General features: G+C 38.8%; 1 protein-coding gene across 1 annotated transcript in view; it reads left to right on the top strand.

Moving 5' to 3' along the window:
- Nucleotides 1–25,359, top strand: part of LOC126473181 (tektin-3-like) — a 154,764-nt gene that overhangs the window by 42,120 nt on the left and 87,285 nt on the right. Inside the window, exons 2-3 of the mRNA XM_050100069.1 lie at nucleotides 2,019–2,123; nucleotides 2,516–2,661. Of these exons, the coding sequence (XP_049956026.1) occupies nucleotides 2,546–2,661 (116 nt within the window). The 5' untranslated portion in view covers nucleotides 2,019–2,123; nucleotides 2,516–2,545. The remainder of the gene's footprint in view (nucleotides 1–2,018; nucleotides 2,124–2,515; nucleotides 2,662–25,359) is intronic.

Here is a 25,359-nt window from a genome sequence, read left to right as displayed (position 1 = left end):
CAGACATGATTTCTGTGTATGGGCAAGCAAATGGAAGCAGCAGAGAAATGGTAAGATTGTATAGAAGGTTATAGCAAACATCCTTGTGAAAGACATCCAGCTCACACCATGTCTCCAAGGCCATTCCAACAATTAAGTGAAACAGGGCAATTGGTACCACAGCACAACAACCAAGGAGGATGGACAACTCACAGGTTCCAACTCAGAAGATGCAATGCTTGCCCAAGTGGATGAGGTGCCTGCAATTAGTACATCAGTTGCATGTGAAATGAATATTTTGCAGAGCGCTTTGTGGCCAGTTCTGTGGAAAATGTAACTACACCCCTACCATCCACAGAAAGTACATGCTTTGACCCCTACAAACTTTGGATCTCATGTCATATTCAGTCAATGGTTCTTACAGCACCATACAGTTAATCTTCACTTTCCTGTGCAGGCCTATGATGGGGTATATTCAATAAGTAATAGAACATTTTTTTTTTTTAAAAGCAACTTGCTTTTATTAGGGGATTCCAGTACACCATATTATCCCCCACTCATTTGGCTAAAACTCCTATTTTTCAACATAATCTACATTCAGTGCAACGACCGTATGCCACCTTACGAGAGGGCCTGCAGGCCCGCGTGGTACTGCTCTCCTGGTCAGTGTCAGAGCCATTGTCATGCTGCATCAATAAAATTGTCACCATCAGTCTCGTAATGCTCAAGCAGATCGTCCTTTGTTGCTTTTTATGGTTTTCTGTTAGGCGACGAAGAACTCAAGTAGCACACTCCTTCGAGTACCCCAACTGGTGGATGAGTGTTTCAGCTCTACTAACAGAGATGTCCAGTTGTGCAGTGAGTTGTTTGATTGTGATTGGTTGATCATGTTAAATGAGAGTGTCCACATGTTCCAACATTGCACAAGTCACAGTTGTGTGCAGCCGGCCAGCATGTGAGAGACCGGACCGGTTTCTGACCTATCGTGCGTTTCTTCATAAACATTTGGCATGTGTCTACAAACATCTGTGATGCTCTGGTTTTCCTCCAAAAGAAACTTGATGATAGCTCTCAGCTTGGAACACACCTCAGTTACAGATGTCATTTTGAAGGCTACGTATAGTGCTACCATCTATCAGAACTTCATGGACCTATAGGGGCTGAAGCAGGAATATTACATGACATCCAACAAAACATTCTGCATTTTTCAACCAAAATTGGCTGAGAAAAAAAATGTTGCATTACTTATTGAATGAACGCCCCTAATACTTTCAGCAGATGAAGCCTGTTTCATCAGAGATGGAACACTAAATAGTTGCAATAGTCGTGTTTAGGGCAATGAGAATTCCTATGCTACAGTTGTGAAGAGCCATCAACACAGAGTGTCGGTCAATGTGTGGGCAGATATAATCAATGATTATACCTGTTATGATTAAAAAGGATGTCCTGCCAAGAATTTTCACTCCCTTTGATGCTGTTCAAATGTGCTGGGGATTTTAGAATGGTTGAACAACATTTGTAAATGTAGCAACTCGTGGAACTTGTGCAGGTAAATGGAATTCATTATTACTGTGCTGTGGACTCGGATTTTCACCTCTTGACATCAAATTATATACACTGTTATTTGTCCATCAATAGGGGAATTATCTGAGGGTATTGGGGAGTATTCAGCAGAAATTCTGCACAACATGATCAGGGCTAAGAAGTTGTGGGCCTTAGTTTGAGCTCCATGTGAAGTTAAGGTGGAACTTGAGTAGATTTATGCTTACACCTCTTGACTTGGGTCTTATCTGGTTTGAACATCTGACAATTTTCCATTTCCTGCCTGGTGTGTACTGGCAATTTCAATAGACTTTGCCCCCAGATTGTAAAACTCCATTCTGGACCCTGGCTAGTGACGTGCAGTCCACATAGAAATCATTGTAACTTCTAGTATTGGGATTATGAATTGATAAATAATTAAAATTTTTCATACTAATACCATTGCCTTACAGAAGATACACAAAACTTCCATTTAATGATTTCCATTCGATTTCTAGGGAGAGACAGTATGAGAAGGCTAGCAAGGCACTGTCACAAGTAAGTGTGACAGAAGGAGATGTTGATTAATACAATGAATGGCAATGCAAACATTGCAGCAATTGGTAAGTGTGAAAGATTTGTGTTAGACGTAGCTATGTCAATCTGCAATAGAAATATCAGTGAATTCAAGTTTCCAGAACTGAATTCATAATTTATATGTGTGTTATTTTTAATCTGCATAATACATTTTTCTATATACTTCTAGGACTTACGAATTCTCTATGCTCACTTCTGTTATCTTTTCATGTGATATAGAATAATTTCATCCACAACAAACATTTCTTAAAATTTGTTAATTATAAGTAGTAGAGGAGTGTTGTATTTATTTGACCACAGTCTATCTCAATGGATATCATTTGAGAGATTGGTTATATTTTCTCTTACTTTCTGTGATGACTTTGCATAACTGATATGGCTTGGTGCTTAATCTTTACTGTTGTCCAATAAATTGAAGGTGTAAGGAAAACATCTGCTTCTATTCATCATGGAAGATGTTAAAGGAGTGCTTGGTCCAACACGAGTTGGACAATTTTACCAGACAACTCGTTCACAGCCCTGGCGACCAACCCTTGGGTATGAAAATGTGGAGCTTATCCCATTGTAAGGGCTTGACGAAAACCTACTGCTGTGATCTTCATCATTTGATGCTTTTTGTAAACATAATGCACTAGTTCATTTATAGAACTTTAGACACCATTTCTGCTCCCTTTTTTGCTGAATAAAAAACGAAATTAGTGAAATTGTAGTGCTGGTATTTATTATTATACCTTATGCAGCAGCTTCTGTCATTGTTTCTGTTCCGTGCTGGATGAATTATTGCAATTTGTGCATAAATGGGCATTCTGAGCTTATGTTCCTTTTGTGAGCAAAAGTGTGGAATGAGCTTACACTTCTATGTGTTGCTTTGACAGGCAGGCACACTTACTAGTGGCAGTACAGGAACTGAAGCTTCAATTCATAACCTTGTGCAAGAATAGCAGTGCTTGGAATAAAATTTTCTGTATTCAGAACAGACATTTAAAAAAATTGATTATTGGCTTGTGAGAGAACTTGCATGTAATGATGTGTCATTGCTTCTTAGTACATAGAAAATAATATATTTTTAATGAATGTGAAAATAACAAATGATCATTAGTACTACTTGAAATCCAGAATAATTCCTGACTTTCTACCTGTTGTGACAGGAATAACTGAAGCATGACTTAGAGATGAAGAAACAGATATTAAATTTAGTGCTTTTGGATCATTTAAACAGTCCATATGCCACCTCATTTGTTTGTCTGTCTGCCTCATTCCAGCTTCCACTGTTTCAGCAAGAGGTATATGGACACTTCTACCTCAAAAAGTGTTCATTTACGTGCTGACAAATAAGTGTTACCTTCATTTTTGTAGAGGTGTAACCATATGAACCTACATTGATATGTCCAGAGAAAAAATAAAAAAAACAATGTATGTCATTCATAACCAGTGAGTTCATTGTAGTTAGAGAGCATTTATAGGAAGATCAAGGGAGAAGATTTGTGTAGTAAATAAAAAAAAATTACTTCACTTTAATTACAAGTGAAAAGAAACAAGGAGAAATGTTATGTTTGTTTGTGTGGCCAACTTCTGCAGCAGCTGTTGACATCTGCTGTTATGGGTTGTCTGTCTTGAGCTGACTGCAATACATTGCAGTCAGCTCAAGACAAATAACCTATAATAACAGAAGGAGAAATGTAAATAACTTTTGGGATTAAAGTATATTGCCACAGGTAAAGAGAACTCTTATCTGGCTTGGAAACTGTGGTCAAGGGCTGAAAGCACATTACTAACAGTGATACATTATGTAAAGAAAAGAAAACATTAAAAAATGTATTCAGTATAGACAGGAAGGAAGGAATCCATCGTTGTGAACATCAATTTGATTGTGCAGTGTGTTGAGGTGTATTACGGCAGTTACATGGATGAATCCTAGGTTATCATAGAGGAGCCTGAAGATTGTAGCTCTGAAATCAACAGCAAATATAGCAAGACCTTTAAATACAGTTTTATGATTCATTCACATTCAAATAAGAAAAAAGGAATTGTATGTAGGAGGTTCCTCATTTCTGGGCATGATGATAGGTAGTCCAAGCTTTGGTGTTCATCTGCAATGATATTGAGTAATGAAAGAATGATTCCTTGCAGGTGGTTTGCTTGGTTTGTAGGATAATCACAGGTGTGTGTGGATATGGCACAAGATATCTGTTTGTGACTACATTTGGAGGATAATGTCAGTTTGTGAAGATCTTATAAGACCTTCAGCATATTGGGAAAGAGATTGCTTGTGTCTGCAGATCACCAGATTGGACAGGAGACCTGTTTTAGTATGGGATGTGTTGTAACCTTTGCTTTGGCCCACAATGTTTATTGAACATTAAGTAATTTCACATTAAGTGATTTCTGTAACAACAACATAATTAGTCAATTAGTCTGTAAACAAAGCAGAAAGAGTTGTTGCTGATGTATTCATCTAAACTACAATGGAAATTATCCAGAGATCATTATACATCTACATCTACATTTACATCACAGTCTTCAAGCCACCTAAAGATGTGTGGCGGAGAATACTTCTGGTACTACTGACTGATACCCCCTTTCCTGTTCTACTCACAAATAGCACTTGGAAGGAATGGTTGTCAGTAAGCTTCTGTACTAGCCTAATTTCTCGAATTTTCTCAACATGGTCATTGCACGTGTTGTAAGGAAGTAATATGTTGTGCAACTCTTCCCAGAAGGAGCTCTCAAAATTTTAATAGTATAACTGTCCTTGATGCTCAACATCTCTCTTGTAACGTCTGCTACTGGAGTGTGTTGAACTCCTCTGTAAAGTTGTCATTCCATCTAAATGATCCTGTGACAAAATGCATGGCTCTTCGTTGGATCTTCTCTTTCTCTTTTTCATCAGTCATACCTGGTAAGGATCACAGATACATAAACAGTGCTCAAGAGTCTGTCAAACAGGCACCTTGTATGCCATTTCCTTCATGGATGATTATATTTACGTAAGATTCTTCTTATGAATCTCAGTCTGGCATTTGTTTTTCCTATTGTTTGCTTTATGCGGTCATTCCACTTAAGGTCACTGTGGTTAGTTACTTCTAGATATTTAATGGTAGATACAGTTTCCAGCAATTTGTCATCAGTAGTGTAGCTCTGCTGTAGTGAATTTCTTTTCCTATGTATTCACAATATGTTGCATTTATTTATGTTTATGGCCAACTGCCAGAGCCTGCATCATTCATCAATCCTCTACAGGCCACTCTGCACATCGATACTGTCTTCTGGTATTGCTACTTTCTTATAGGCAGTTGCATCATCTGTGAACAGTCTTAAAGAGCATTTGCCACTTTCTGCTAGATCATTTATGCACATCGTAAACACTAATGGCCCTATCACATTTCTTTGAGGTACTGTGCATATTACATTTACATTTGTCAATTTTGGTGTGTTAAAAGTGACTTGTTGAGTTCTGTCTGCAAGAAAGTCTTGAATCCAGTTGCAAATCTGGTCTGAAATGGCTTCATGAAGTCAAGGAACATGGCATCAACCTGAGCGCCGTTGTCTTCTGCACTTTGGATCTCTTGGAGGAACAGAGTGTGCTGAGTTTCGCAAGATCTCTGTTTGTTGATTCTATGTTGATTTTTATGGAAGAAATTTTCATTTTTAAAAACTTCCATAATTCTTGAGCATAAAACATATTCCATAATTCTACAACAGAGCAGAAGAGTAAAGTCCAAATGCAGCTTAGCCAGATAACATGTATTTCATAATCAAAGTTCCATATAGGCAAGATTTGGTGGAAACCAGAACTTCAGGATCTATTGCATGAAGCACACAGTAAACTGCCAGTGCTGCAGGGTCCACTTGCAGAGGTGGGTTGAATAGCAGCAACTGAGGCAGAGGCTCACCATGGAAGCTCATGTGACCGGTCCATAATATCGGCCTTGTTCCAGCTGTAGGCATCCTCACCAGACATGTGTGATGTTACACATGTTGAAATGTCTGTGTCATCCATCTGCACTTCCAGCAGAGTTATGCCACCTTTCACCATTCCCTGATGTGAAGACAGTATTACTATTTAACTGATACAACAAGCCTTGGGTGAAGTGAATATAAAGAGGTTGCATTGGAGTGCGTCATTCTGCTAGAACTTTCCTAGATATAAGAAAGAGGAAGTCAAGTTCCAAAGAATAATAAATGCCAAGTCAGTTAAGTTCATTCATTCATTCGTTGTATTTCATTGAAAGAGTGTGGAATGGGTCAAAGTGTACACTAAGGCAACAGATGCATGCTCTTAGAAATTAAACCTGTAAGTTGTATTAACAATAAACTGTTACTATACTCATTAATGTAGGCTCATGTAAGCAAGTAAAGTAGAGGAAAAGATGGTATTTTACTTATTTATTTTTTAAAGATGTTTTTGTAGTATTTGTAGCTTAACATTTTCTAGCAAAGCATTTCCTGCTTTATGTGACATGGGAGCTTGTTGAATAGCTTAGTATCAAAATACATAACTCCAGTCTGAACCCTAGAAGAGGAGGTAAAGTCTAGTATTGTGATAGTGAAAATCACAATTCAGCGAAAACTGAATACTGATTATCAACAAAAAAACTATTACTGAGTAAGTGTACTGGGAAGCAAGCATAAGAATTTCAAGATCATTAAACATGCCTCTGTAGTCATCTATTTTACATAACATTCATATTTCTGCCAAATAAATATTTTACATACTTTAGGTGCATTTCCCCGGAAGATTATTTCATAAGACAACAGGGAGTGAAAATATGCAGAATAGACAAACTGAGTTGTATTTAAATCAACACAGCGAGGTACTTTTAAGACTAAAACAAACCAGTTGGTTTCCTGAGTAGCTTATTTACGTGTTGACATAATTTGACTTATTATCCAGCTGGGTCCCAAGACACTGGATGAGGGAGAATTACAGGACTTATTAATGGTATAAACAGCTTAATGAGCACAGAATATTGACTGAAAGGAAATGAAAGAGAGACAAAAGTTATGAAGAGTAGCAGAAAATGATAACACTTTACATTAAACTGGGGGCAACATAGTATACAAAGTGAAGGAACTTTGCTACCTTGGAAGGAAAATAAAGGTATGGACCGCACCTGGTGTAGAGATGGCCTGTGTCGAGGATGGGAGAGTGGGGGCACTGGATGGGAGGCAGTTTGAAATGAAAGAGTTAATAAAGGAAACTCATGGCATATTCTGAAATTATGGAATAAGGAAGGGTTCATCCAGGCTGAACTATAGGGGCATTCGCCAGTGTGAATGTTAGTGAAATATGGAAATAAAGAAGAAGAGAGAAAGATGGCTCATGAAGTAATGGGGGCTAGTCGGAGAGAGATGAAGGCAGGCAGCACAAGGCTATCTGCTATGCCTGAAAGCTAGAAACCAAGAGTGTCTGCTCTGTACCACCACTGGCAATCCATGACCAGTAGCAACCACACGATCCCTTTCTCATGCCTCCCTATTGGCTAGTCCACAGCATGGGCAGTCTTAGTGCATTCAGCAGAAAACTGGAAGCCTTCCCTGTTAGTTGCTTTTACCAGAAAGAACCACATTCATACTGAAGGGACAGGCCGGTTAGTCACATAGGCACTGCAAGAACTCATGCTGGGTTCCACCCCTATAGCTTGGTTGCAGTTACACATATGAAAGAAAATTTTAAATTCTGCATAAATAATTGATTAATTGTTCCATATAACCCAAACTGTCTAGGTGCCCTTTACATAATAAATTACAGATGAAACAAGGAGGATATAAGAAGCAGACTAGCACTGGCGGAAAGAGGGCATTCCTCACTAAAGGAAGTCTACTAGTATCAAACATAGATGAAGAACCTTCACTCATGACATGCACAATTTCAGAGATCAGGCATCTATCAGTTCACAGTCCTGCTTATAGAGGCCACCTGGGTAGGCCCCCTAGTGTTCTCTGGTGAGCCACTGAAGAAACAGTATTATTTAAGTGATCACAAATTAGTGGTTGGCCTATTCTGTAAAGTGTATTACTGTTGTCCAGTCAATGTGTTCAGTGCTACACACAACTCGTCCTACATTGTATCTTATGTTGCTCTGTAAAGTAGAGTAAAGTGGGGCAAGACTGTGCACTTAAGGTTTAAATAGCGATATACTGAAGGAAACGTCACAAATTACAATTATATTTTAACTGGCATTTCATCTGAATTTTGCCTGTTATATGACAGAGTCCGAAAGTCATAGAAACAATTTAAACTGTAATTCACACTTAGTAAAAAAAGTAATGCAAATGTGCAGTCTTACCCAACCGTGGGGTAAGAGTGCGTTTCTAGTGGGGTAAATTTGCGCATAATTATCAAATGAGAAAAACATATGTGTCATTTAGTTCTTTGTCTTTTATTTAATTTATAGTGTACATAAATGTAATATACCTTACTTCTCAGCATATAACAGTTACTGTTGGTACAATATTTGACCTAATGAACAAATCTGGGCCTGTCATCAAAAACATGCAAAAATATTCCTGTCGGACAAAAATCTTTTTAACAGAGATCATAAATGAAGTGTCCAGAACCTTCAGCACAAGAGCAGGATTCATGCCACCACTCTTTCCACTTGAGACATTGATCCCGTCTTCTGTTGGTGGATTATTGTATTTTTCAGTACAGCCTGGACAGTGAAAAGTTTGTGAATTTTCCCTAGACGTATTTAAATTTTGCTTTGCTTTCTTTTTGTTTGCTTGATCAGAGTCAAACAGTTTGCTCTTTGGTTTCTTTACTTCTTGTTCTGTTGATTGGGATTCCAGTTGCTTCTTGAATGGGGTTCCAGATACTATTTCTGACTTCTTTCTTGTCTTCTGTCTTTTTTGGCAATCTTTTCTTCTTGGCAAAGGAATTATTTCTTTTGGGGAAACATAGGTACTTGGTCCTGGTTGTGGTTCATTTGTAGATGTCTCTGAACTTTGGCTCTGGAGGGATCCAGTTTCAACTGTGGATGCATTATTAAATTTGTCACTTTGGTCTGTAACAGTCGAAGGCAGGAAATCTTCCTTGGTGAATATGTGATGATCGATTGGATAAATGCCACATATATTGAACACCTTTTTTGCCTTCGTCATTGTGGCCGTCCTTTGATAAGCATTTCCAAACAATTCAGCAATACATTCTTGCGTAGTTACATATCCAGGGTGGTTAATGAGCCACTGGTCTCATTCCTGTGAATTAAAGTCCTTCAGTGGCTTGAAAAAGCAGCGATCCAGTGGCTGCATTTTGTGGCTGCTGTGTGGAGGAATGGTAAGCACGTGAATGTTATGGTCCCTGCAGTAAAGAATGGCGTTCAGACTCAAAGGTGACGAGTGATTGTCCAAAATTAACAAGACTGGATTATCTTCTGTTGGCTGTGTATGGTTTTCAAAATGTTGTAGCCATGTGAGATACAAATCTGAGTTGATGTATCCAGTGCCCGAACACATTATTAGTGACCCAGGAGTGGCACCGTTCTTCAAACTCTCGTCATCCTCTTCCAAGTAAATATTATTCCTGGAGGGATGTAACTCCCCCCAGCTCCCATACAACATACAACCGTTATCAGTTGACCTCTTTCTGCAGATGCTATTTTGCCTATGTGCTTCTTGCCGCATGTTGCAATCACTTTCGGAACTTTGTTAGGAACAGTTGTAATTCCTGACTCATCCATGTTATATATGCGATGAGGTTCAAATTTATATCTCTCCATCAGCGATGAAAGATTATCAGAGAAGATGCTCGTTTGCTGTTTGTTGAACTCCATCACATGTCCGAAACTAGTTTTCTGTGGGATCCGAAGACTAAGGTTTCGTCTCTGTAGGAAATCATAAGCCCAGTCCTTTCCAGCCATCTTACTGTTTTTGTCAAATTTTCTTTTTATGTTATTCCTCTCAGAGTAGTCATGAACTAATCTTCTGAAATCTTTCAGAGTCATACCATAATAACATTTGTCCAAAGATCCTCAGTGTTCAGCGAGATCCAGTTCCTGTTCATCATTAAAAGTTCTTCCGAATCTTTCCAGTTTGTTTACCCCAGAACCCTGAAAAAAGTGGGGGTGGGAGTATTAATTTTAAGCTTATCCTTACTTAGGCAAGGGCCTCGTACCTCTTTAAGGTGATTTCTGAGGGCAGCTTCACTTATTCCAAGCTCCCTCGCTATTTGTCGTTTAGACTTGCCATTTTTCAAGCCCTCTTTTGCAGCTTCCAGCATTTCTGGAGCACATGGTTTCTGTTTGGTTTTGCTTTTGTAGACGCTAAAATATAAAAAAGGATTCTTAGAGGAATACTTGTCAATGTATAATATCCACCTCAACGTTCATAGATATTTCTAGGTCTATGAAAAAGCTGATAATTATAATGCATGGGGTAAGATTACGCACTGTGCAGTTTTGCCCCTCCTGCAACACGTAAACTTGCCCTGCACTACGACACTGCAGCTTTTACTACACATGGAAACGCTTTGTAGGAATATAGATGTGTTAATATACCACAAGGCTGACAATTCATCGTAGTACACAATGGAATAAAGTTAAAATTGATAATCCCATTATTGCCTGAGTTGTAGCTTATTTCTGTAACATGAAATGTTATATGAAAATAACGTAAAACAGTTCTTACCGCGTTGCGCAGCTATTAACACCAGGACAATGATCAAACTACGGCAATAAAGGGTCAGCCACAGAGGCTATTTCGTGCCCTACAGAGTAGCCAGCTGCTGCATTACTAAAACCGAGATACAAGCCTTGCACAGTCTTACCCACCGTGCAATCTTACCCCACTCTACTCTACTATGGTCCATAAATGGTGTTTGTTCTTGCTACAGCAATAGGCTTTAATTTTGAGGAATAAATTTCTGAGAATCAGCATTTGGAGCACAGCATTGTATGGATGTGAATCATAGAGTATGGGAAACTGCAAAAGAAAATTTGAAGTATTTGAGATGTGGTACTATAGAATGTTGTTGAAAATTAAGTGGACTGATAAGATAAGAAACGAGGTCTTCCACACAGTTGGTGAGGAAACAAATATGTGCTGATAGGGCACATGTTAAGACATCAGGGAATAATTTCCATTGGTCAGAGGCCAAAAATTATAGGAGAAAATGATTTTGTAATGTATCCAATAAATAATTCAGGATGTTGGTTGTAAATGCCATTGTGATATGAGAATGTTGCCACAGGAGAGTAACTTGTGGCAAATTGCATCAAAGCAATCACAAAAAAGGGGGAGGCACAAGGAAAAGAGAGCACTTTGCAGAATCTTCTCCTGGGACTCTGAAAGTCTTGTACTCGCATGTCATTTAATCTCTGATCAGTAAACTGTGATTCTTTAAAAAAACGAAGTCCCTTGTATAAAAAAAATTTAAAGTGTTTAATTTTACAAATGAATTAATGTGTCAGATATTTGATATTAAGCATTCAAGTGAGAAAGTATGGAAAAGGTTTGAAATTATACTTAAAGTTTTTTGGAAGATGGTAAGTGTTCTCATTATGAAACACTTGAAGAATAAAGTTTGGGTGATCTGTGGTCTGTTTCAATCAAAAACTAATTTACTTTTGCATTTAAATGTTTATGATATCATATTTCCTGAACTATATGTCATAGAGTGATGTTATTTTGTAGGTGCATTCAGTGATATATATGTAGATACTGGCTGAAAAGTTTGTTCCAAATAGAGCTTGTGGTAAAGAAGCAATAAATAAGAACATCATGCCTGGTGTTGATATTTTACTGCGTGCCATTTTAAGCAGAAGTTAGTTTTTCATGCATCCAAATATGTATGACATATCACCTGACCCATTTTTCATACACTGATATAGTTTTGCAGACATATGCTGCGGTACATGTGGATACTGTCTGCAAATAGAGTTGGAAGTCAAGAAGTAATAAAATAAAATGTCATGGCTGGAAGTATTACTGCATGAACAGAAAAATGTAGTAAACAATCAACTTTTCTCTTTTGATCATTTTGTGTGTATGTGTGTGCGTGGGGATGGGGTCAGCAATAAACCATTGAAGTTTTGAAGTTATGAGTGAAGTTTGTTTGGAAGTTATGAAGTGCTGTCATTCCCAAATACTGGATGAATAAAGTCCAGGTATTTGCATGCCATCAGTTACAATGCCTCAACACAAACAGGCAGTTGCTAACTGTGATACTTTTCTTAGTGTGTTGAACTTTTTAACATAAGAGTATACATATTAATGAGACATTATGGGAGCATTTTAAATTCAAACAATAACACTGGTGTACAAAAAAATTAAAGCCATCTCTATCCTTTACAAATATAGTGAAATCCAACCAGATTGAGGTTGAAGAACAAGAATATGACACCAGAAATTTTTGATAGCCCTTTGTTGAAATATATATGGAACGTCCGGAACTTCTCCCTTTGATCTCTTACCAATTTAATTATTCACTTGAGCATTTCTGTTTTTTTCCATTTTCATTTGTAGTCTACTTCTTTAGCATTTCTCATGACATTCCATCAGTAGTTGGTAAGCACAGATGAGTTTCACTTGCTCTGATACCTTCTTTCCATTGCTGGAAAGTCTTGATGAAAGTGCCCTCTGAACTCATCACTTGCAGTGCCACAATTGCTTGGAAAGAAGTCAAGATGTGAGTCCAAAAAGTGGATGAGTGACCTATTACAACCTAACTCTTGGTATGTTCTCAGAAGTTATGTTCTCAGAAGTTCTTTAACAGCTAGACTGTAAGTGTCAGCTGTTTCATTTCCCAAGAAATTGTGAACAGCAATGTAGAATACTTCCCTAGTTGCTTTCTCTTTCCCTTCAGTTACCCTATTATGTGTTTCATCCTTGAACTATTCTTGAATTTACAGTCCAATGAAGAGTCCCTCTTCAATCTTAGGATCACTAAGATGTGGGAATTTTGTCTTTAAATACATGAAAGCTTCACTAAATTCTTCTACAGTCTTAGCTTTACTTGTAAAGGTGCCAATAACATTTTAGCTTGGGGAACTAAGGCAGTATACTGTATATTCTTTTACCCAGGCTCCAGCATTTTCTTATCGGTCCAGATTTTTCATTTGTGCTGTGAAAGCAGCACCATGGATATCCTAACTGCAAACCAAGTATGATAGCAGTAACCTTAAGTTCACCACATATCTTCAACTGAAGACCTCATTGCAAGAAGTGGTAACTCACATTTTTCAGAAGGAACAAAAAAACTAATTTAATGCTATTGTTTATACAGGTTGAGTAAGGGTTTAAATGTTACTTCGTAGGCACAAAAGCAGGAAGTACAAGTTTTTCCCCTTTACACAGGTTTAAAAATTATCAATGTCAATGAAATTCGCCAACAGCCATGTAACTTAAGATGTTGTTTTAGTTGGAAGGCTACCAGTTTCAGCATTTCACAATGCCATCTGCAGGCCCCACATGCATCTCTCCAAATAAACGAAAATGTCATATAGAGCAATAAATCTCTGGATGTCATAAATTCAGTTGTTGCCTTAGTGCTTCATTCGAAGACTCGATAGCAACTTTATCTATCAAGTCTTTGAATGAGGCACTAGTGTAACAACTGAATTCATGACATCTGGAGATTTATGGCTGTATGTGACATTTTTGTTTATTTGGAGAGATGCATATGGGGCCTGAAGATGGCATCGTGAAATGCTGAAGCTGGTAGTCTTCAAAATAAAATAAAATAACATCGTAAGTTACACAGCTGTTGGTGAACTTCAATGACATTGACAATTACTTAACCAGCCAGCCGATGTCCCCTGTCCATGATGGACCAACAGAGATTGCATTAAAATTGGTTTGTGGAAAAAAATGGAGTTATCCCACTCTTCCACTGACTCTTTCAGTTGATGGTATTTATAATTTAATTTTTCAAGAAGCCATTTTACATTTTTATAGCTCTCCTTCATACGGACAGTGTCACATAAGGCAACAGATGGCAATGCTATTCTGTTGTGAAACAAAACAGCTTTCAAGCTTAATGTACAGGAGTCAGTGAAAAGTCTTCTGTCTTCAGGATTAGGCTCCATTCTGAGAGGGGCTATCAGACCATTTACATCATTGTATGGTACAAGTTTGTTTTCCATTTCAAACAATGACTTTAAGTCTCTTTCTCAATGTCTGTATGCAGACACTATCATATTTTTACCAGGAGATTCCACTGCTGATGTTTGGTCTTGCTTTCTGGTGACTCCAGATGCCAAATTAAACCAGAAAATTGCTGAGAAAGAAGACCAGTGTAATTACACAAAATATAGGAATTCAAATTCTTGATACACCTGGGAGCCATTAGATAAGTAACCTACAACTGATATAAGGTTTTGAGGCTTTGTGTTCTGGGATGGTCACTTAGTAATTTACATAATATTTGTGTGTAATAATATGAGTTAATTTAGTGGGAACTATGAAATGCATAATCACAATATTAGAAATAAAAGTAACTCTGTGCATCTCTGTGTACAATTCGTCCCCTGATATGTAAAACCTAAGTAAAAGAGTACCTCGTCTGTAATGTGTCAGAATGTTAAGACTCAGGGATGTAAATTCTGGTTAGCATGAATGTTCATATTAAAAAGGTTTTTAACTATTTCAGCATATAGACAGCTAACTTTTTTGTGTGGAATCAGTAAATTTACACAAATGCTTATTATTAAGTAGTAGATAAAGACAGCAACTGAGTAGTGTAAGAGTAAGAGCAGTGTGTTTTTCAAATGACTGCTTTTCTCTTAATATGTGTGGTGTCCTAGAAGCAATTCCTGTCATTATCAATGCAAGTAGATTAGCACTACACATAAGGTGTTGGTAGTATATTTTGTACAAGTGGCGTGCAATGTCTACGATAAAATGTGTTTGTTCATGAGTAGATTTTCACTACACATAATTTGTTGTTAATATGTTTTACAGAGGTGTCCTGCAGTGTCTATTACAAAATAGTGTTCTTTCTGACTTGATATAACCACATCTCCAATGTCATTTGTAATTAAGCAACAGCTCAAGCACATTTCATGACAGACTTAACTGTGTAGTGGTTGTAACCATCTGAACTGCAGGCAAGTGAATATCTAATACTTATCATTTCCGTTCCACTCTTTTCCTTCTCCGTCTCCCCTAGTTTTCTTTTCTGAGGGAGCATTCTTTAATAGAATGCTGAGTTTAGTTTCCAAGCCGAACTTGTTAACTCTCAATTTTGGTTTCAGAAAGTGACTCTTTACAGAGGAAGCTGTATATGGCCTCATAAAAAATGCTTGTTGCTTGATGGAGGTAATAGATAAATTTATCCTGTTAACATTTTGTGGGTCCTTTCCATAGACTATGATTCTGTAGATAATGGAAGTATACTTCAAAAATTTAAATTTTATGGCAGTGATAACATTTCTCATATAGCGTGTCCGTAGATACTCTTTACACTCTTTGAAACTGAATATCTCTTTAATTAAAGCAGATAGAAGTTAGAGGTTTTTGGTGTCTTATACATAAGGTGTAACTTAAGGTGGTGTAGTTTTGCAGTTTATGCTGTGTTCTTGAAGTACTCTAAAGTTAGAAGTCTGAAAGTGTTACATCTGGTGATTTGAGCTGGATATTCCACAACATTTCCTCTTCGTCCTATCTATCTTGAAGGGAATGTGCAATTGAGGAATTCTTTCAAATTAAATTGAAAATGAGGTGGAGCCCCATCCTGTTGAATTCACTAATCTTCATTGTCAAAAAATGTCGGTAAGACCAGAATTACCATGTTCAACATTTCTAGATAAGCGTCACCTGTGACAGTAGCTTCAAAGATTAACTTTCTAGAATTTGGACCACACCAGACTGATACTCCTGTAGATTAACAGGCCTTTCTTCAGTTATGTATGGATTTTTGTTAACCAAGTGGATACAGTTATGGCACTTAACTCTTCTGTTGCATTTAAACGTCGCTTCAACTAATTTAGGAAATGTTCATCTTCATACATGTTAATGAACCATTTACAAAATTCAGTTTACCTATCAGGATCATTCTCAGTCAGAGTGTGGAGAAAAGCCAGAATGTAAGGGTTACATCTCTGAGACTTCAAAATTCTGTGAAACACTAGTTTTACTGGTTCAGGTCGATATCCCCACAGAGCTCCCACTGGGAATCTGCTGGACGATGACATTGAGTGCTGATGTGTTCAGATGCACATGACCAGCCGCATCTTTTCTCAGCGAAATGTGAGTTTGGCCTGAATACTGTATACAGGGTGTATACGACCCGGGACAACCGGGAGATCCGGGAAAAACCCGGGAATGTTTTTCATCCGGGAGAAAACAGGGAAAAACCCGGGAATTTTTCATTGTTTTAGTTTTCGGTTAAATTTTTGTAATTTTGACTGGTAAGAAGCGATACTCTAACAAAGGATATTACTGTATCCCGCTACTGCAGCATAATACTTCAACAATAAAACATAAACGAGAGAAAAAAAAACGAAAATAACTTAAATTGCGAAGGAAATGCGCCATATACAACGACACACAGAGCTCATGCAATGGTCTGCCAACAGCAAAAAGTCAAAGGCTTTAGGAAGACTAGGCAATGCTTCATAACAACTAATTATCTCCGATGAGCGTGAAGTCACAGCTGTTTACATTAGATTCGTTTTAGCAATTACGAGCGGGCTCATGCGCATGCGCAGTTGAGTCGCGTTAGAGCAGTAGATTCTCCCGCTTCTGGCTACCGGAATGTGGCTATTGGACGTGCAAGAAGACGCAGCAAGAAGCTAGATGCTACCGGGAAAAGGGAGCGCCAAATTCGTATTCTGGAGGGGGAAAAAAAACTTTTCACAAATCGCCTAGCATCCAGCGCACGTTTGTCTATCGATTATTTTGAAACGCTTCCCTGTTGGTTTTTTAACACATTTTAAGTTGGTTTCTGAATGAATCATAAGTTGATTTTTGAATGCATGCATAGTGTGCGACTGAACGTGAAGTCTCTGTCAGGAGAATCCTCGTCACATCTAGAAATAAACTTTCCGCAGGCGAAAGGGGTCGGGGCTATACGAGCTGAGCGAAGTAAAGCCGAACGGATGAATGCCAATCGCTGTCTGATTATGTGGTTGATTGGGTTTGTGAATGATCAGCGTTGTTATAATTACTAGCGAAATCCATAGATTCAGACTACCAGAGTGGAAATAAACAACTGACAGGAATAACAGGTGAGAAAGATTACGTATTATCTTCTCGGTGTACCCAAGAAAATGAAATTTTGACAGAAAATTTTTGGCCAGGTCGCTACACTAGTAAGGACCAGTTGTAAAGTCCCGGGTAGCAGCCGCTTAAGTTCAATTCTAGAAGTAACGCGGAAAACGTGTTGTACGAACACGCAAGAACGCTTAACCGGAAAACAATCGCGGGATAACTAAACCTGTGATTCTGGCAGGGTTACTGAAATTAATCGGCGAACAAATTTTGACAATGGCAGGAACAGCTACAGAATTGGTGATGACAAGATTGTTTGTTAGAACGAGGAAGGGGAAGAAACGGCGACATCACACAAATTATGGAAGAATAAGACGATTCCAAATTTATATAAAAATTTCGTAATATCACTTTTCGATGTAATGCTTAAGAAGCTGGAGCGTATGAATGAAATGTGAAACTATTTCCTAACATAAAGCATTTTGCTTGTAGTAGCCCTAATAGGTATTTGATATTGGCACTTCGTGTATTATATTCTGTCGTGTTATAAAAATGGCCATTTGTGCCGAAACAGTCATGTTTATTTGGTGTGCCTTACAAAATTGCTCCAATGTTAGAAAGGCCTCTTTTGTTTTATCTAGCAGTGACAGCTTTTTCGGTATTAGATAACGACATTTCGATTTTTCATGTAGTGTATCGTTTGACGAGCTTTGATGAAGTAACAGATTTTTTCGCAGAAAGGAAAGCATGCCATGTAAAGCTGTAGCAAGAATAGAGAGAAAAAAATGCTAGGCGCTAAGGATTGAAGAAATGTGTCTCTTTTCTTTATTGGTTTTATGTATCCTATATTTAATTTTATGTCACACATAACAGCAAGTTATTATCTAATAGGCAATAAAGAGCCCAGATTTTCTGAAGAGTTCTGGTTCTCCCGATTACAAATAATCCCAACCGCTATTAATTGCGAGAATTTTTTTAAAGAGGTGCAGGCTGTGAAACCGGCCGAGTGGGAGCAGGAGAGGCACCACAGGATATTTCAACTTCCACTGCCCTGAATATAGTTTGATGGCATTCAGTAAAAAATATACCCGTTTCATTTCCACGGAGCGAAATACAGTGACGTGCGATAGGAGAATGCTTTATGAAGAGGCGTGGCACTGCACTTTGGCACACTTAACACCAAATAACATGTCTTACATTTCCTTGAACATATATATTTTATGTTACAGATTTTTCGGAAAGATGTGCGCTACAAGATGAACATACTTATGAAAATTCGATTTTTTAGTATTGAGCCGGTTCGCAAATATCGTAGATCCGAGGCTGATGCGCAGAGCAATCTGAGTTATAGTGGATAGTTTTCACGTGATCCGTGTGTACATTTAGCGATTTTGCTGTTTCCCCTTCTTTTACTCTCACGTCAAATGAAAACAAAACAGATGTCTGTGGCCGGGAACTATCAATTGCATTAAAGTATATTCACATAATTACCGAAGACTAAAATATGTCATTAGTTTCAGATTTTATTTTATTTGCCCCTTTCTGACTGTCAAGCCTTAATCGCCTTGCAGAACAATGAAGCTATTTTTGTCTGTTTGCTAAAGAAGTTTGACTTTTATTAACCTTTTCCGCAGAGGCAGTCAATGTATTTGAAACGAAATGTTTAATTCTACAGTACTGGCTAGTTTCAACTGTTCGCTGCATTTCAAGTGCACGTTTTCATCTTCTAGCATGTATGGCGTTATGCCATAATAAAGAACCAACATGATATAATACTATACTGGTGCTCCAAGAAAATTTACATCCAGAAAACCACACTGAAAAGCTTAATATCAGGTCGAGGTCTACTTGATTGGGAATCTGGACATACGAAAGTGCGCTTTAAATGTGCACATTTTAGTTATGGTTCACGATATTCCGATGCCCTTGGAGTATCCTCTGATGTCTTGTTTCTTTTATGACGTAGTGTATAATCTTTCAATTTTTTACACGTACGTACTGACGGTCTTCCTGCGTCATGGTAGCTGCGCAAGCGCGGTGACGCCTGTTACCTGCGCTCTCTGGCAACTGCTGAAACGAACCTATTTCTAATAGGTCGCGGGAAAATATTGCGAATGGTGGTTTGAAAAGCGTTACTTTCAAAGTAAATATCCTTTTACGTAAGTTGAACTATGTGCGAGAATGTACCATGAATTTCTTAAATCACGGAGCTTTTGACTCTCATTTAAAAATCGGCTCTGTGATGACGAGCCGTTTAGAAGAATTTCGAACCCTGAAGATCAGACATTTGTCATTATTAAAAATTTTACTGGCACATTTGTGTGATATATCTTAAGTGTAACACGCGGGAAAAAGATAAACATTAAATGCGAAATCGTAGCTTCTCTTGTAGGTTATTAACCTTAGAGACCAATATTATATGTGAAAGCTTTGCTTTTCTTGTAGCAACACTATGTATATTAATTTAAACTATTAACTTTACATGTTTGTGTGATCGTGCTACGTAACAGTGATGTTGCTGTTGGCTGACTACATCACGTGTCTATGCTCTGAATATCCGCTGTCATCGGCTGCCAAGGTCACATGACATGAGCTATGACTGGCTTACAGAAACGCATCGCAATCTCGATTTCAATGATTCGGAAAGTAACATGCGGTGTTTGGTGGAATTCCAATGTATACTTTCGTAATATGAAAATACGCAACGTACATGTTGCTGCACATAATAGATATTTCCAAAACGCATCTTTTTCTCTGACTTTCGTTTTCTGAAGTGCCGGGAAAATTCTGCGCCCGTGTATAAAACCTTAACCATTCAATGTATTGATAAGGGAAAATATACCGTCACTTAACACGGAAAAAGCGTGTTCTCACCCGGGAGAAAATGTATTTTTAACCGGGAAATCCGTGAATTTTTCTTCCTTGTCCACGTATACACCCTGTGTATAGTTGGTATTGTGCAAAGTGAAGAGGGTGGCAAAGGCAGCACTACGACATTTCTATGAGCTCAGCGGGCACAACATTTGTGAAGAAAGTTGCTTCATTGTCCATGGTATTATTGAAGGATTCCATAGCAGAATGGGGTGGAGAGGGCCCCTGCCAGTCATCCTTGACCTCCAGTAAAGCCTGGTCAGTGGCGGGGGCGAGGTGTAGTTGTCGTGTATTATCTATGCTGGTTTTAGGCAGGTGATGAAAACAGTCATTGGTATACCACTTTGTAGGAAGTCGAAGGTCTGTGGCCTTCGGCTGATGACTTTGTTTTAGCCTGAGTACAGAGGGTGCAAGGCGGCCCATATGGAGTCGTCCCACAACATGATGTAATTGGACTGCGCCAGATCCTTGTACACTGTACATAAATAGAACCAATGGAAGGGTCCTGATCCAGGATTCATTGTTGGACATCAGGGCCACTTTCATAGTTCTGTGCCACCTACCCATGAGGCCATTACTGTGTGGGTGATGAGCGGTGGTCCACATGTGTGATATTTTGCAGAGGTGGCACAGGGCGTTAAAGAGGCCAGACTGACAGCCGTGATCAGTGGTAATGAGCTATGGGCTTCCGATCCCTGCAGTGCACAGGTGGATGAATTTACAAGCAGTGGCCTCAGTTGATATTTCGCACAGAGGTGCTGCTTTGACCCACCGTGTCGTTGTGTCAACCATCAAAATAAGTATCAACAACCATCTGACTCTGGTAGGGGGCTGACGATATTAGAGTGTAAATGCTTAAAGCATGATTTTGGGATTGGAAAGTATCCAAGTGGGGTTAAGCGTGGCAACGAATCTTACTCCATTGGCAGGGAATGTAAGCCTGAACTGAGTGACGGCAATCATGTTTCATGTTTGGACATATGCATTTGTCAGTGGCCTTAACACCGGCTTGACTCAAGTTATATAGCAGGTTGAATATCTCTTTTGCATCACTAGAGGCATCAACAGATGCGTCCTGTGTTTCGACGTGTCACATAACAATGGTTCTGTATATGAGGGAAGTGGATGGTGTTTGATGCAGAGGCCACTGTCTGGATTGCTCGTGTCATTTCATCCGTTTTCTCACCATGTGTGCAAAGTCTATTGTATGGATATATAACTGATAAGATAATCTTTAATAATGTTGTCTGTGCCATGTACATTTCTGATGTGTGTGGTATACTGCGAGATAAGGTCCAGATACCGGAATCACTGTGGACTGGCATCTGACGATGGTTTTTTTATGACATCTAGTAACAGCTTGTGAGCTGTATGCAGGGTGGTCCATCTGAAGTTTCGGATGAGATTATCTCGAAAACTATACATTGGGTAAAAGTAGTGGGTAAGACAAGTTTGTAAGCTCAAAGGGTGACATCAAATGATAGTACACGTGACCTCCAGCCCCCACCCCCTTGGGTGGGGTGGGGGGCAACTTTTAAGTCTTAAATGGAAACCCCCCATTTTTTATTGCAGATTTGGATTCTCCATAAAAAAAAATAATCAATTTTTATCCGAATCATTTTTAAACCATTGGCAGATGTTGCTGAAATTGAGAAAAAAGTAGAATTGGGGAAGAACTCTGATTTATTTAGAATTATCCGAGAAAGAGGCATCAAATAGATGAAAAATGTGCACCAATTCTTTCGTTACACCAAATTAAGCTATTTTTGTACAAAATGTACTGTATCCTACTTTTAGCGCTACCCAGGAACAACGACATGGACGTAGTAGAATGATTTTCCCTTGGGGTGCTTCATTAGTGTGAGTCCCCTTGCCTGTCACATGTTGGTGTGCTTCATTACTGTGAGTCCTCTTGCCTCTCACAATTTGGGGTGCTTAATTAATGAAATTAGCCATGAAGAAATTGTTCAAAATTATCCCCATTTGCTTCAATGCATAAAGTCAATTGTCTGCGAAAGTTGTCCACAGTTTTGAGCAGCACATCCCGTGGTATGGCTGCACATGCTCTTCGAATGTGTTGCTCAATATCGTTTCGGGTTGTGGGCTGTCTTTCATAAACAATATTTTTTAAATAATCCCACAAGAAAAAAATCAGAAGATGTTAGGTCTGGTGAAATGACACTGAATTGGTCCGCCTCGTCCTATCCACCGACTAGGGTACCATAAATTTAAAATGTTCCGCACATTTTTAGCATAATAGGGAGCTGCTCCGTCCTGTTGGAACCACATTTGTTGCCTAGTTTCTAAATCAACATCTTCCATTAGCTCCAACAAATCACTGCGGAGAAGTTGTAAATAAGATTCCCCAGTAACATTTTGGTCAAAAAAATACAGTCCTATCAAGTTTAAAATTGCACACCAGACCATTAACGACCATTTGTTTTGATTGCCAGCGGGTCTGTGCCAGTATGGATTGACAGGGGACCAATAATGACAATCATGACGATTTAATTCGCCATTGTCTTTTATTGTGGCTTCATTGGTGAACATAACGTATCTAAAAAAATCATTGTCTCTCATCATTTCCAAGGCCCATTGGCAGAAATGCACGCGTATTTGCATATCTTTTGGCGTTAATGCCTGTGTCAGTGTGATATGATATGCATGATATTTATGTGACTTCAAAATCCTCAAAACAGTTGATTTCAGTATTCCAGTTTGTCTCTGAATCCCATGACTACTAATTTTGGGATCCAGTTGAACACAAGCGAGAACGGTAAGGGTACGAGCATCATTTTCGTTGTATTCACGATGATGAGGTGGATGGTGGATATATTCATTTCCAGCTCGTTGAGTGCAATTTCGAATAATGTTTTTGCTTGGATGTCGTCTGTTTGGGAAACGATCCACATACAATTGTGCAGCTGCAGTGTAATTGTTATGGCATTCACCTAAAATTAACATCATATCAACAATCTCTGTAGGAGGATAGTGAGCCATGTTTCGCTAAAGAATAGTTTACTTACGTCAGTTGATGTTTACGGTTCACAATATGAAAGTGAAGTGACGTATGACTGCATTGCACCAGCCTTTATACTGAGTCATAGTTCGCAGTTTGGCCACGGTAGCACCACAGTCGGGTGAGTAATGCAATTGTGAAGAGTTCCCTAACGAGATTTTATTACCATTCTACCTCCCTCCATCAAAAACTGTGGTGGGTAGGATACATTTTGTAATAAAATAACTTAATTTGGTGTAATGAAAGAATTGATGCACATTTTGTATCGATTTGATGCGTCCTTCTCGGATCATTCTAAATAAATTGGAGTTCTTCCCCAATTTTAATGTTTCTCGATTTCAGCACCATCTGTCAATGGTTTAAAAAAATGTTTCAGACAAAACTTAATTACTTTTTTATGGAGAATCCGAATCTGCAATAGAAAATGGTGGTTTCCATTTAAGATTTAAAAGCTGCCCCACCCAAGGGAACAGGGGCTGGGGGTCACGTGTAATATCATTTGATGTCCCCCTCTGAGCTTAGAAACTTGTCTTACCCACTATTTTTACCCAATGTATAGCTATCAAGATAATCTCATCTGAAACTTCAGGTGGACCACCCTGTATACTTGTCAGCCATCGATGCCTTCTCTGAAGTACCGGATGGCAGAATAGATGGCTAAAAGCTCCTGGTCGAGCACAGACCAATTGATTTGGGAAGGTTGCAGTGTCTTCGAGAAAACTAGAGCGGGTGAGTTTCACCATCGAGTACCTGTTGCAGAATTGCCCCAATAACGGAATTTCTCTCATTAATCATGAGAGTCAATTGGGCATCATGGTTGGGGCATGCCAAAGTGAGAGCATACGCTACACACTGTTTGATGCATTGAAATGCATCTGCCATCTTCAAAGTCCACTGAATTTTCTTCTTGCCCTGTTTGTCGGTGTCCACCAGAGTGTTCATGAGAGGCACCTGTAGCTCAGCTGCGTGAGGCAGGTGACGAATATAGAAATTTAGAATCCCTACGAAGTGCTATAGGCCGTGACATGGCTCAGGATGGGAAACACTGCTCACGGTAGAGATACACTCCTCTGTCAACTTGATGCTGGAAGAGTTGAGCTTGTGACTTGAGAACATGACCTCCAGATGACATAACTGTGTTTTGGATTAATTAATAAGCACACCGCCATCATAGAGTGCAGCTAGAGCAGCTTCTAGTTGCCTCGGATGTGGTCATTGTTTTTGGAGAAAATGAGAATGTCATCCAAGTACGTGTAACTAAAGGGAATACAGGAAAGAAGGTCATCGATAAACAGTTGCCATGACTGAGCAGCTTCCATAGGACCTTAAGGCATGTAGAGATATTTGAACAGCCCGAATGGCATGGTGATCGCTGTTTTCTGTATATTGTCTGGATGCATTGAGGTCGTAAGTATGCTCATTTGCAGTCAGTGCCACTAAACACTATATCACCAGCAAAGGTGTGCATGAAGTTCTAGATATAAGGTGTGGGATAACTGATGTACAGTCCTGGAATTCAGTATCCGATAACCCTGACCTAGTCTCACTGAACCATGGTTTTTGGGCACTAGTTTTATATGAGAGTGGTTTGAAAAGTTCTCGGAATCACCATGAGAGGCCAGCGCTATCGCAACGAGTTGTTCATATGATATTCATTGAACTATTAACTGTAAACACATGCTACACCAGTATTCTTGGAAGAGAGCTGTGGCAGTGACGTGGCTCTGTTGTTGTTCCCGTGTAGTGATTTGCGAAGGTGGAAAAAAATCGAGATTCGACAGCGATTAAATACTTTGTAAAGAAATTTGCGAAAGCAAAGGACATTCATGCTGATTTCCAGAATACACTGAGGGACTCTCCTCCTTCATATTCACCTGTTACCAAGTGGACAAATAAATTTAAATTTGGTCCAGAGAGCTTAGAAGACGATCTGCACAGTGGTTGGCCAAGATGTTTCACTACTCCATAAATCATTGCAAAAGTGCACACATTGATCATGGAGGATCGCCGATTGAAAGTACGTGAAATTGCTCACTTTTGCCAGATGTTATCTGAAAGGGTGTATCACATTTTAACTGAAGAATTAGAAATGAAAACATTATCTGCAAGATGGGTGCTGTGACTCTTGACACTGGATCAGTGTGCGCTTGCGCACATGTGCCATCACCATGGCAAAATTACACAAACTAAGGTATGAAATGTTGCCACACCTGCCTTATTCA

This window comes from Schistocerca serialis, chromosome 4, assembly GCF_023864345.2.
Source record: "Schistocerca serialis cubense isolate TAMUIC-IGC-003099 chromosome 4, iqSchSeri2.2, whole genome shotgun sequence".
NCBI lineage: Eukaryota > Metazoa > Arthropoda > Insecta > Orthoptera > Acrididae > Schistocerca > Schistocerca serialis.
Note: the sequence above shows the minus strand (reverse complement) of the source record. Positions and strands in the feature narration are given on the sequence as shown.